General features: G+C 39.6%; 1 protein-coding gene across 2 annotated transcripts in view; it reads right to left on the bottom strand.

The window, feature by feature from the left end:
- Cyyr1 (cysteine and tyrosine rich 1) overlaps positions 1-10,192 on the bottom strand; it is a 97,638-nt gene extending 87,446 nt beyond the window's left edge. Inside the window, exons 1-2 of one of the 2 annotated variants that reach the window (XM_057765725.1) lie at positions 9,782-10,192; positions 4,788-4,890 (exon numbers count right to left, since the gene is read on the bottom strand). In XM_057765725.1, the coding sequence (XP_057621708.1) occupies positions 4,788-4,890; positions 9,782-9,854 (176 nt within the window). In that variant the 5' untranslated portion in view covers positions 9,855-10,192. The remainder of the gene's footprint in view (positions 1-4,787; positions 4,891-9,781) is intronic. The other variant, XM_057765726.1, reaches the window with a different exon arrangement.
- Between the last annotated feature and the right edge of the window lie 2,013 nt (positions 10,193-12,205).

The raw sequence follows: 12,205 nt of genomic DNA, 5'->3' as shown, positions 1-12,205 counted from the left end.
TTGAAACCTCACTTATTTTTTCTTAAAGCAAATTATGTTTATGATAAGTAGATTTCATATACAAAGGCAACTTGAGTAGATAATAAATTTGACTGAAAAGTTTCATTTATTAATGCATTCACATTTCCTGTTAATAAAATAATCCCAAACATATGATCATGTCTTCTGGAAGACATCTACTTTCTTTTTTGATATTGTTATATTTTCAGTTATGTTCATCTTATTTTAACATTATCTTTTGTTGTTGTTGTTCATCATGGTGTTATTATTAAAACAAAAATGAAGACTCACTGTCTTCATTAGTAATTTTTTTTATCAACTCAACAAATAGTAGCATCACCTAGAAAAAGGGAGCTTTAAAGAAGAATTGCCCCCAACAGAGTGACGCCATAGGCACCTCTGTAGGGCATTTTATAGATCAGTGCTTGATGTGGGAAGGTCAAGCCCACTGGGAATGGTGCCACTTCTGGACTGGTGTTGTGGGGTTGTATAAGAGGGCAAGCTGAACAAGCGATGGGCAGCAAAGCCATTCCTTTACCGTCTCTGTTGCACTACCTGCCTCCAGATTCCTGTCTTCACTTCCCTCTATGACAGACTGTGTAAGCCAAATCAACCCTTTCCTCCGCAATTGTGCTTTGATTGTGGGGTTAATCACAGGAACAGAAAACAAACTAGAACCCTCAGAAACTTCGATTTGCTCAGTGCTTACTTTTCAGAGTTATTTTTCTTATTTCTGAAACTAAGATCATTTTATTTCACTTTTTCATCTGTTCTTAACAGATGCACAAGTCTCCTGAGTTTAATTAACATCCTCAACTACTTAGTGATCACAGGACCACAAATGCCATTTGAAAATGTAAAACCTTTATTTGTTAACTTCCTCTTGCTCTCAAGCATAGCATGGCTCTAAAACCACAGTCGTGGCATTTATTGGCTGTCTTTGTAAAACTGTGGGTAATACATATTTCACATTTCATTGAGAAGAAAAGAAACCGAATCCTACCAGGATCTCCATTATATTATTATTATTGCTATTAGATGATGTGTTTGGGACTGGTCTTACAGTTGCAGACTGACAAAGCAAATTCCTATTTTTGAGTTAGAGATTTAAGTCCTACATCTGATGGTTGGCTCACACTGCCTCCCAACAGTCTGGCTCACATTTAAGATTGCACACATTTAAGATTGTACAATAATTTTCTGGCATGGCAGGGTGTCGTTATTTTCAGTAACAAAATTTTAGTTTTTAGTTTGCTACAGTGGATCACAGTAAATAGTGACTGGGAACCCCCCCTCACCCCCCCACCCTGTGTTCTCTTAGATTCTGCCACTCTACAAACCACAGCTTTGCCCTGGACTCACTTCTAGGGAATGCCAGCTGGATTTGATCAGCAGCCTGAGTGCTGTCACCTCTTCACCTCTTTGCCTATCCATCATAGTGTCTGCCCCGCTTTCTCTGTAGGAGAGTTGCTGAATGATGTGTGCGAATAAATCTGATGGGAAACTCCTTATTTCTCAAATTAAACCAAATTTTCAGTATTTTTTAAAGCATAGAGAGCCTTTTAAACTTCAAGTCATTGCTCATATTATCAGAAATCTCTTAAATATAGAAAAATTATCATATAGTTTATCCAAAGTGTCCCACATACTGCCCAGGCTCAGAGTATACATTCTGATCTTTCATCAATGGAGTACTCTTACATTTATCTTCATTTAGGAATGATGGAGATTATCTTGCTCTTTGTGTTCTTAGTGCTATCTAAGACTCTGTCCACACTACGTAAAGTCAGATGTAGACTTTTACTGTGGAATATGGAATTATTTCATCTTAATTTGAGGAGACATAGCCAATAGGAGTCTATTAATAAGAATTCATCTTTTATTGGACCCACATTTTTCTATCTTTGAATCCAAGATAAACTCTTACCCACCCCCCAGCCCCTGCCCCAGCAACTTTGAACAAGAGATCATTTCCTTGCTTCTATCTTTGGCTGTATGTGCAGGAGTCTCTGTGTCTGGAAGGCATTTCCCTTCCTTCACTGTCCATTTGTGTAAACATGCTGCCCTTCCTTCAAATCTCTTATCAACTGCTATTTGTGAAGCTTTCTCTAAACATCTCACTGCATTCTCTCTCTCTCTCTCTCTCTCTCTCTCTCTCTCTCTCTCTCTCTCTCTGTCTCGTCCCCCCCTTCTGTCTCTCACACACACAGAACAAGTTTTTAAAAAAGCAATGAGTCTCTCTCCCCTCACCTATGATTGCTGCAGTAGCAGAGGGAGCCCCAGGAAGAAGGCCCCATAGACCTCCCTTAACCTGTTTATAGACATTACAGAATGCCATAAGTTATCTTCCAAGTTCTTCCTCATTGCTTTTAAAGTTTATTTAAAACTAAGCCAACATCTTTATTTTGAAAATAAACCATGACGCAGAATCAATTTATAAAATTATTCAAGATATATTCTATTATTGCAATTGCATTCTTCTTTCCTACTTTTCTGCTAATATAAAAGTTTAACTTTCTATTAAGCCGGTCCAAATTATTTAACCAAATGTGCCCAGATGCTTAAAAGAGAGGAAGTGCAGTTTTTGAATTCCAAACCAGAAATATTGGGAAATCTGTGCATGAAAGAACTCTTGTGAGCATTCTTAGAATTGACTCCCCACTCCCATTCCTCCACTACAAAATAACAGAAGAAAAACTTGGGTGGAGTTGAGAGCTCTTTTCAAATGTGAAACAATGACTGGAAATCCTGAAAATGTATCCTCCTTCTTCCACTGGGAAAAACACTTTAAAGGTTTTTTTCCCCCCCGAAGTATTGTTTAGCAAGAGATTTACTAAGAAGTTTCTATTTTTGACAGAATCAGTTTTAACTGCCTGAAATATAGTGCCATCTGTGTTTACTTTTCCGTTCTAAAACACAATTCTTTGTCCTCTCTGTGTGGAACAAGCGCATGGTTCTAATAACCCAGATAAATGTGTTGATCAGAGAGGGGTGTAAATTGCATCTTTTGGAATCTAAGCCACAGAAAGCATATCTTCAAATTAAAAATGTTAAGCTATTTTGGCTAATAGTTGAGTCCACGGTATTTATTTCTGTCTAAGAGGGAGTGGGGAGTTAGGACACTGGGTGCAATGTGTATCAGAAAGTAGGGAGGGCACAGATAAAGGCCTCGGGCCACTGGACAGAAGAATCCCAGACTGTTTCCACTCACAGATCTACATGGCATTCAGAAATTATTCATTATAAAACACATAATTTATTAATCAGAAGCTTTACATTGTCTTATGTTCTGTGACAAGATCTATAATCATAAAAATTGTTACCAACTTACGTTTGAGTTACCCCATTTCTGCAAAAAAAAAAATTATTGATTGACAGTTAATTGCTTTCCCAATGAATCTTCCATAAGGAAAAATTCAGAAATTTGACTTAGTGTATATTTTATTGAATATTTTATTTCTACTGAAAATTAATAAATCTTTCATTTTTAAAATTTCATCCTAGAATTTCTTCCATAGCTAACAGTCTTCAATAATACCCCAAACCAGATTTTTGGGGAGTGAGGTCTATAGTCAAACAGATCTCTAATATCAGGTCTAGCATGAATTCTAGAGAGTGTCTGTGTCAGGTTTCCCTTTTGAGAAACAGGATTTTGTTGCCATCATCTCAGTGGGCTTGTTCCCGGAGAAGCTGGACTTGCTGAACCTAGCCTAATGCTTCCTGCTTCCTCTTGAGCCTTCGGAAGACAGAAGCTAAGCTGAACTACTTGGGAATGGAAGAGTTCCTCCCAATCCATTCATGTGCATGTGGAAAAGAGAAGAGCAGCAGAGGATAGAACCTGGACCTGCTCATAGCTGAGAGCGAACCAGAGGAGAGTCTCCCTGCAGGAAGGTCTCTGTTGCCAACTCTTTATTTTTCAACTTTATGGGCAGAGGAATGGCAAGCCCACACTCATGAAATAATTTCCTAGCCTTTCAATCCAAAGGTAGGTTTTACCTTCATTGTCCTCTGCTCAGTAGCGGCACTAAAATATATTTTGAATCCAATACAGGGAGCTACTTAGCGTCTGTACTTTTCATGTGTGTGAGGTATGATTATATATTACTCATGCCTGCCTTCATTTAGGTTCTAAATTTGTTCCTCTGAATTGTCTAATATACATTATGGAAATAACCAAGTTTTCCTATTACAATTGTTTCATTTATTCACAACCTCTCCTTTTCCTTAACTAGTGGATGTATTAGACAATTAGGGCATGGTAAAAGAAGTTGACCATCATTAAACAATAAATGCTAGTTTATACATCCTTCAACACAGGAGACAAAACCATATCATGAAAGCATTATCAATAATAAGACTACTCAGCTCATTACTATAATACGCATGAGAAACAGTGAAAAGATCCTTTTAAAACTCCCTACTAATAGAGGCAACTTTTTTTTATTAATTTACACATCTGTCACCTAAGAGGATACACAAGTTATTAACACATGCTTCAACTTCTAGTAAAGATTTTAAATCAATAACAAATGTGTGTGTGTGTGTCTGTGTGTGTGTGATGAAGTCACACATAGAAGCTGAGACTGGACTGGAACTATGTTATGCAGGCTGGCTTCAAACCCGTGGTAATTCTTCTGGGTTAGCCTCCCCAGTGTTGGAATTACAGTGTGAGACACCATCTTCTGCACCATCCTTCACTCTCCTGTCTGCACCTGTCACTTAGTATTACTTGAAAGAGTAACTTGACCAAAGAAAGAAGAACACTGTCCAGTTGGAGTGCTACTCACGAGAGAATGTTCCCAATGTAGGCATAGTAGGAGCAACAGTAGGGGGTACTTCCATCACAGCAGTAAGACCGGCAGTCTTTGCCGCACTGAGCAAGGCAATCCTCTACAAAGGAAAAAGGAGAGCAGTTGAGTTGTGAAGTCACAGCTTAAAGAAAAACGATTCTGTTCATGTCTGAATCAGTCACCAGTTTTTAGCACATCAATGTTCATTTTCACACTCGAAATTCCAAAACGTTTCCAAAGGTCTCAGTTGGCTTTTCTCACCAGTAGACTTAGCTTGTAGAAATAAAGCCTTCCTCCCAAGTCCTTGCTCTGAACGCTGTAACTGTAGCTGACTTTGGGTGAAGAAGATTAAGATGAAAGGAATGCATCAACCCATCAATCAATAAAGTTGCCAATAGAGTTCTTATCATAGTTTCTAAACAACACAGTTTCATGACGTTAGAGTGCTGATTCTCTATTAACTTCAATTAATAGAAATTATTATTAGCATAGGTTATACCAATAGTAACCATTGGAAACTAATGTGTACATTTGCCATAGTAATTTATTAATGTGCTTCCTTTTATGTTGTTATTTTTTACCTCCACAATTATAGTTCCTATACATACAATTACATAGTTTAGTATGCATGCTGTTGGTCCATTAGACTTGGAAGATAATGAATTGAGTACCAAAGATGTTCATATAAATAACTTGTAAATTGACAGTTTATTGAATGCCATAATGAATAATAAGCTATAAAACAGTATAACGTTAAGCAGGAAATTTCTGATTAAAAGGATAATGTTGGACCTAATATGACCACATTGCTTTTTCCTTAAGTACTTTTCAACAAGAAAATTTATACAAAAATATTTAACTGACCTTCAGTAACTTTCTGTTCCACCTAAATGATTTACTTTTCAGTATAGGTTTACCATTGAGCCTTAACAAACAGGATAAATTAAGGTGGCTGGGTTTCAGGTACACATTTAAAAAACACTATAGTTCCACAGTTTACAGTCTATGCTCAAGAATTTCAAAATAAGCCATTTTCAACAGAGCTACTGAAGGCAATGTCAATTGTACAGAATAAATTAAATGAATTTTTTGGTTTCCTGTCAAGGTTAAAATAGTGAAAATACAAGGTATTATATTTATGGTCACATGTTCTTTTATTATTGTCTCTTACAAAGGAAACTTTAGCGAGTTTTTATGTTAGGTTTTCCTAAGATGTGATCCAAATGGAGTACATCCTGTCTGACTTCGTTAATTAATGTGGGTTTTGTGGAACAAGTGAGAAAGGTCATATTTTCTTCTTATTCATTTTATTTCTATATCACAGATCAACAAAATGAACTTTAAAGGTTTCCACTTGACTGGAGAGGGAAATTATTTTTGCTAGTCTACTTAAATCCACACAAGAAACATAATAAATCATATAGCTCTGAGAGAGGAGCTTCTGCATTAACAACAGTGTTTTCAAAAAAAACATGCATTTTAAAAATTTCTTTGGTTTGTTTTTTAGATATACCTTGGTAATGTAGTCCAGGCTTGACCGGCTACATGAATGCTGAAGATGACATTTACCTCCAGATGTCTTGGCTTCACCTTCTGAACACTGAGATTAGATTCGAGGTATATGCCACCTCTCCCATCTAGAACATCATAATTTTTTAGCCTTCCTATTCTACAGTGTTGTTACTAAATTTCTCTGCTCAATTTCTTTTGTTGTTGTTGAATTGATTCAAGTATTTAGCCAAGCCAGCTACCTTCAGAGTTTAGAGGAGATGTGCCACTGTTTTGTTTTTGGAAAACTACTCAAATCATGAATTTATGGTGTTGGGGGCAGTGATTTACAATCAAGCTGCTTGGGGAATTAAACGATTCAACTGCCCCCATTGCACTAGGTACTGCTGCAAGAAGGACACAGTGTTATCAAAATACAGTGAGCCAACTTTACAGGAAGCCAAGCCCCAGATTTTCTGGCCAAGAAACTGGATAATTCCTACAGCAAACATCCATGTCATGTCACACACTGTTCAGTATTTTTATGGAATTTTCTACCACCTACTTTCTACTTCCCAGAATTAAACTATGGAAAAGGGTAAATTTAGTAGCTTGATGAATGGACCAATAATCACAGCTCTTCCTAACCGAGGCTTCAGTCAGACTTCAAAGCTTATTGTATTATCATAGTTACTTTTTCTTATATTCTGAGGATGATATGATGAAGATTATAGTTGGGACTACACAGGGCTGGCTCTCTCTCCTTTGTGAAATAATGGAGTAGTCCAGTTGCCCTTTGAAGACAAAACAACATCATTCCTAGTATCCAAATATCCCTGAAGGTCAGTTCAAAGTGTCTTTAAGCATTTTTTAATTCAAGGTATGATCTGGAAAGCTCCCCCAGAATATTTGCCCACCCCACCATCAGGAATGGGTAGGACAGGATAGCACTATCTGGCTAGAAGTCTTTGCTTAGAAATGGCTTCTGCTGAGACTAAGACAGGAAGGAAAAGGAGGGGCAGAAAGCACAGGCTGAGGTCCGGAAGGTAAAACCTTGATAGAATCCTGTCTTTGTAACCTGCAGTGGGGGTTGGACAATAACATAAACACTTCATCAGTATCTCTTTCCAAAACCTCCTCCACGAAAAAGCACAATGTGTTAAATGTAGAAGAATTTACTCTCATTTGCTTAACCAAATAGACCATTAATGTATTATGCTTGCTTTGTGCAATGTAACTAGGCCAGAGTCAAAGTATCACTTAGGTTTTGTGTGTATATATGTGTGTGTGTGTGTGTGTTTTGTGAAACTAGCAAATCACTTATTGAATATTCAGGCATCTAACCACATGTGTCCACTTGCATCTCTTAATTCCAACCTAACTGAGCTATCCATTGTTGGGATTTCACATTTTACTATGTAGCCTTTCCTAAGTGCACACTGACTGAGCCCCTAGCCTTGCCTGTGGGTGAGGCTATTTTGCTGAATAAAATAAGCATTAGCAGAAGAGGCTTACTTGTTTGAAATAGCAATGTGGCCGCCTTTGATAGTGCTAGTACAAGACTGTACCTGTTCTGTGATACATGCTTTTCCACGTTAAACTGACCTAGGAGCTCACCTTATCCCCTCCAAAAACTTAGAGCATGGCCTCTGCGCTAGTTAATATCAAGTGAATATGGCTTTAAGACAGCCTCTGGCTTCTGAGGTTCAGGTTCCACCAAAGAACTCATCAATTCAGCATTCCTTACAGGAGATAACAGGATAGGTTAGTGTGGGCTTGCAACTACTCTGTAGCTTATTAGATAGGAACTTAGGAGAGAGCATTTTAACGCGGAAACTCCCGACAGAAACCACCCAGCTAACTGCTGTCCAGTGACGTCGGTTCCCCGAACCCTGGAGGAGCCGTGTGTAGTCCCGAGAACTGGAGAAGGGCTAGAGCAGGTGTGGAAAGAAGAAACCAGTCTTTCAGCCTGCCACAGGGGAGCAACTCAGAACACAGAAACTGTGGCTCCATGAAGTGACTGAGTCAAGCCAACGAGGTCATTAAAGCTCCATTTGCTTCTTGTTATTTTCTTGTGTTTGTGTTACTTGGATAAGCTGAAGAGGTGGGAAGAATCAAATCGTTGCTTTCAAGAAGCTAGGGGGGAGATGCTGATGTAAAATTCAGGAATGCAGTTGATTCTTAGTGCCTCCCAACGGGGAAGTTATATACAATCTAAGCAGCAGGAACACTGCCATCACTAGAATTGGAACTATATTCATCAAGAGGCACTCTTCCTACTTGTAGTAATTCCTTATATTAGAAGGTCACCATTTCCCCTATAGAATCTTTAATATGATAACTTTTAGACAGTAATTTGCTGTTCAAAATCTGTTTATTTTTGAAATAGAGTCTCATATATCCCCGGGGTTGGGGAGAGAGGTCTCAAACCAATCATGTAGCTGACAACGCTCTGGAACTTCTGATTCTCCTGCCTCCACCTCCCTAGAGCTGGGATACCTGACATGGGCCACCACAGTTGGTTAATGACCCATGAGGGCCTGTACTCAACCCCAGACCCAGTTTGCATCTTAATAGATCAAATTTTTCTAAAATTAAGAACTCCTTTTTAGCAGAACTGGGGTGGGTGTGTGGTGGGGAGGGGGTGAGGAATTCGATTATTTTGCTGCAATGCAAATTCTTTTCTTTGGCTGCAACTCACAAGGCTGAAAAACATTGCTCTAGTTGCAATGTCTTGTTAGGTATGGAGACATAAACAGCTCTGCGGATTCATCATTCAGCCTGTGATTCGTTGCCATAGAAAGTTAGAAACACAAGATGTTTTAAGCTTATACTCTGAATAGGTGGTTGCAAGGAGTGTGCTTGTAATTAGCTTTATACTTGAGTAAGCAGCAAAAGGCCACATAAGGCTCCCCATCAATCACAGAACAAGAATACCACTCTGCTTCATTAATTATTAGCAACTGCCACTAAGAATAATTATAAAGAGGGAGATGAGGGGCTTTTCACAAACAGGTGCCTAATCACACCAAACACGAAAGAAACTCTGGCGAAATAGCTCAGAGCATCTGATTGCTCAGACACAAGTCTAGACTCAAGTCCTTGTGGATCTTCTAAAAAATACCGGGAAGTGTTTAAAGTATCTGAGAGGAAAAACTGGATTATTCAGAACAGGAGAAGCCTGACATGAAGTGCAAAAGTCACTAATGCATTTGTTTTTAATAACTTCACCTTTGAATTTCAAGTATTTTAAAAAGTCTCTGCAGGCCCTCTACCAGGTTTCACTTAAGATGTGTTTTTATACTTGTCAGATTAAATCCCCTTAAAAGAGAGTTTCTGAGTTGTTTAGCAAACAGAAAAGCAAGCAAAACAGTAATGTTAAAGGGGGAAGGAGGTTCCAGCTTGAGGGCGGCTGGAGTTGCCTCCTAGGGGATCTCACTCTTACTTTACTGCTATGGCCCCAAGCCCCAGGACCCTCTCTCCCTGTTTCCGCTACCACTGACCTGCGCAGACAAAGAGCAGAACCAACTTCGGAAGCAAGACCCCAGGACGCCGGGGCAGCCTCAGCATGTCCATCCAAGCTGTTGGCACCAAGCTGCTCTGTAGGACAGACGGGTAGACCTGGCAGAAGGTGGAGTAAAGGGACGGCCAGGAAACCCTGCAGCGATGAGGAGGATTCAGGGTGGTTAGGTGGACAGGGCTGTGCTGCAAAGAGCAGGGTCCAGAGCAGGCCTGGCCATGACCCTAACCAGAGGCCTGAAGAAGCCGGCTGGCTGCGGGGAGCTGGGCTCCAGTGGTCCTTGCCTGGCAGAGCTGCAGCAGGGGCTTTGTCCCGCCCAAAGGTGCTGGCTGGCTCTGGCAAGCAAAAGGCAGTTTCTCTGGCGTCCTTGACCACCCAGGCTCACATTTCATCTGTGAGGGTGGCACCTAAGTGGGATGGGGGTGGGGAGGTGACAGACTCCTCCCCATTTCGCAGAGTTTTCCTCTGTTGAATGACAGGGTACTTGGCTCAGGAAGGAACTTCTGAGTTGTTTGGCTTTTGTTACCCCCGGGAACTACTGTCTCCTCTGGATCAAAACACTTTCCATCTGCCTTGAAGCAATGGATGGAGACTTCAGCTTCCTGCCTAAACAAATGAAGATGGGAATTTTTGGATTTAGATCGAGATTGCACAAAGAGCGACAAGGACGGCTTCCCAGAGTGGGAAACTAGAAGAACTGAGCCCAATCTCCAGTGAAAGCTGGCACAGTGTATATTAATCAAATCCTTGAAGTTTGTCAACCAATTCCGGAAAAACAAATGAAACAAGAGGTGTCTGATCACCAGCATTGCTCTGTAGTTACTGCCCGTTGCAATTAGATATGAGAAACAGAAAAATTATAAAACTTGGAAACAAAATTATTAGCAAATCGGGTGTTCATATGGGGGGGAAACTCAATCAGAGCTGAAGCTCTTTCCTAAACAACCGAAAATGTCGGTAGTGTTTAACACTATGCAGAAAGGGAATCATAAGAAAATCAAAGGAAATATTTCTCTTCCATTAAGAAAAGCAGCAAAATAAAATGTTTGCCTCAAGTATTCCTCAAATTGAGGATGAAATAGATCTTAATATAATTGTCGACGTGAAGCTTTCCAGGTAAATTGGATTTCACAGTTTGTACAGAAAGTGACTGTGTAAGGGCAACCAAACAGCTAACAGAAAACCGGAGATACTTACAGACAACTTACTACATGTGTCAATGGCATTTTTCTTCTCCTTTAAACACTAAATTTATTGGAAGACATTACTTGTTAAGTGTGAAACCAAGTAACTAAAATATTATTTTTAAGAAGCAACATTCACTTCAAAAGTGAAACATATCTGAGCCTTAATTCAGTCAATCTTCCTTGAAGAATTTTTACCTATGGACATGAGTCGAAGACGACAGTCTGAGACTACAGCATCTCTGACTACATCTGAAGTCTGAGGAAGACCCAGCATTCCCTGCTCCCAAAGAATGCTTATCAATTCCACCCTCACCTCTAGCAAAGCACACTGAGGTTTTAATAGAACAATCTATTCATTGCAATCTAGAAAAATATTTTAATACCCTTTTTTTAATTTAAGGGGTGTGCGTATGTGCACATATGGAGGCCCAAGGACAACTTTCTCTTTTCCTACCATGTGGGTCTCAGGGAACAAACTCAGTTTGTCTGGCCCTTCAACAGGTACTTACTTGTCTGCTGTGCTATCTTTTCTGAATTTAAAGTATTTCTCTCTGACTCTAGACCCTTACAGCCTTCACTGGAAGCAGGTCTCCTGCCCCAGAAATGCAAGCCCCTACAGTTTCGTTTTTGTTTTTCTTAAGCTACAGAATAAATCACATTCATATACTGGAGTATAACAGTTTTATGATTGGAACCTGGAGAAGACCTCATAAAAGAATTCAGTCTTTAAAGAAGAAGGCACAGAAGCGTGGCAGCTGAGCTGGGATGTAGCAATTACAGCCTTGGGGTGGGAAGATGATTCCTCTGGAAGAGGCTGTTAGATTAGAGACCAGTGGATCCCAGCCCGATTTCAGGGAGTAAGAGGTAGACCTGAGAACCTGCGTTTTCACTATTCTCCCTATTGAAGGAAATGTGTCAGCACCATAGTGAGAGCCACTGGCTTAGAATACTCTGACACACCGCCACTGATGTCAGTAAGAAGATGTAATGTTCGTTAGTTAGAGAAGTTTCTCCCAGATCCTGAGAATAGAAAGCCTTCTATGGTTCAGAAAATTGATCAAGTCACCTTGCTTGCTAGTTCACCACAGTCCAAGAGCTTCTCTCTTGTAATATTCAAGGTATCATTACCCTGTAGTATCCAAATCTGTTTATGTGTGAGGAATGAGAAAATCTACAGGCAGAAATGTTTCTGGAAAATAAAAAAAAAAAGTAACTTAAGA

This window comes from Chionomys nivalis, chromosome 3 (assembly GCF_950005125.1).
Source record: "Chionomys nivalis chromosome 3, mChiNiv1.1, whole genome shotgun sequence".
Classification (NCBI taxonomy): Eukaryota; Metazoa; Chordata; class Mammalia; order Rodentia; family Cricetidae; genus Chionomys; species Chionomys nivalis.
This window is presented reverse-complemented; position numbering and strand designations above follow the sequence as displayed.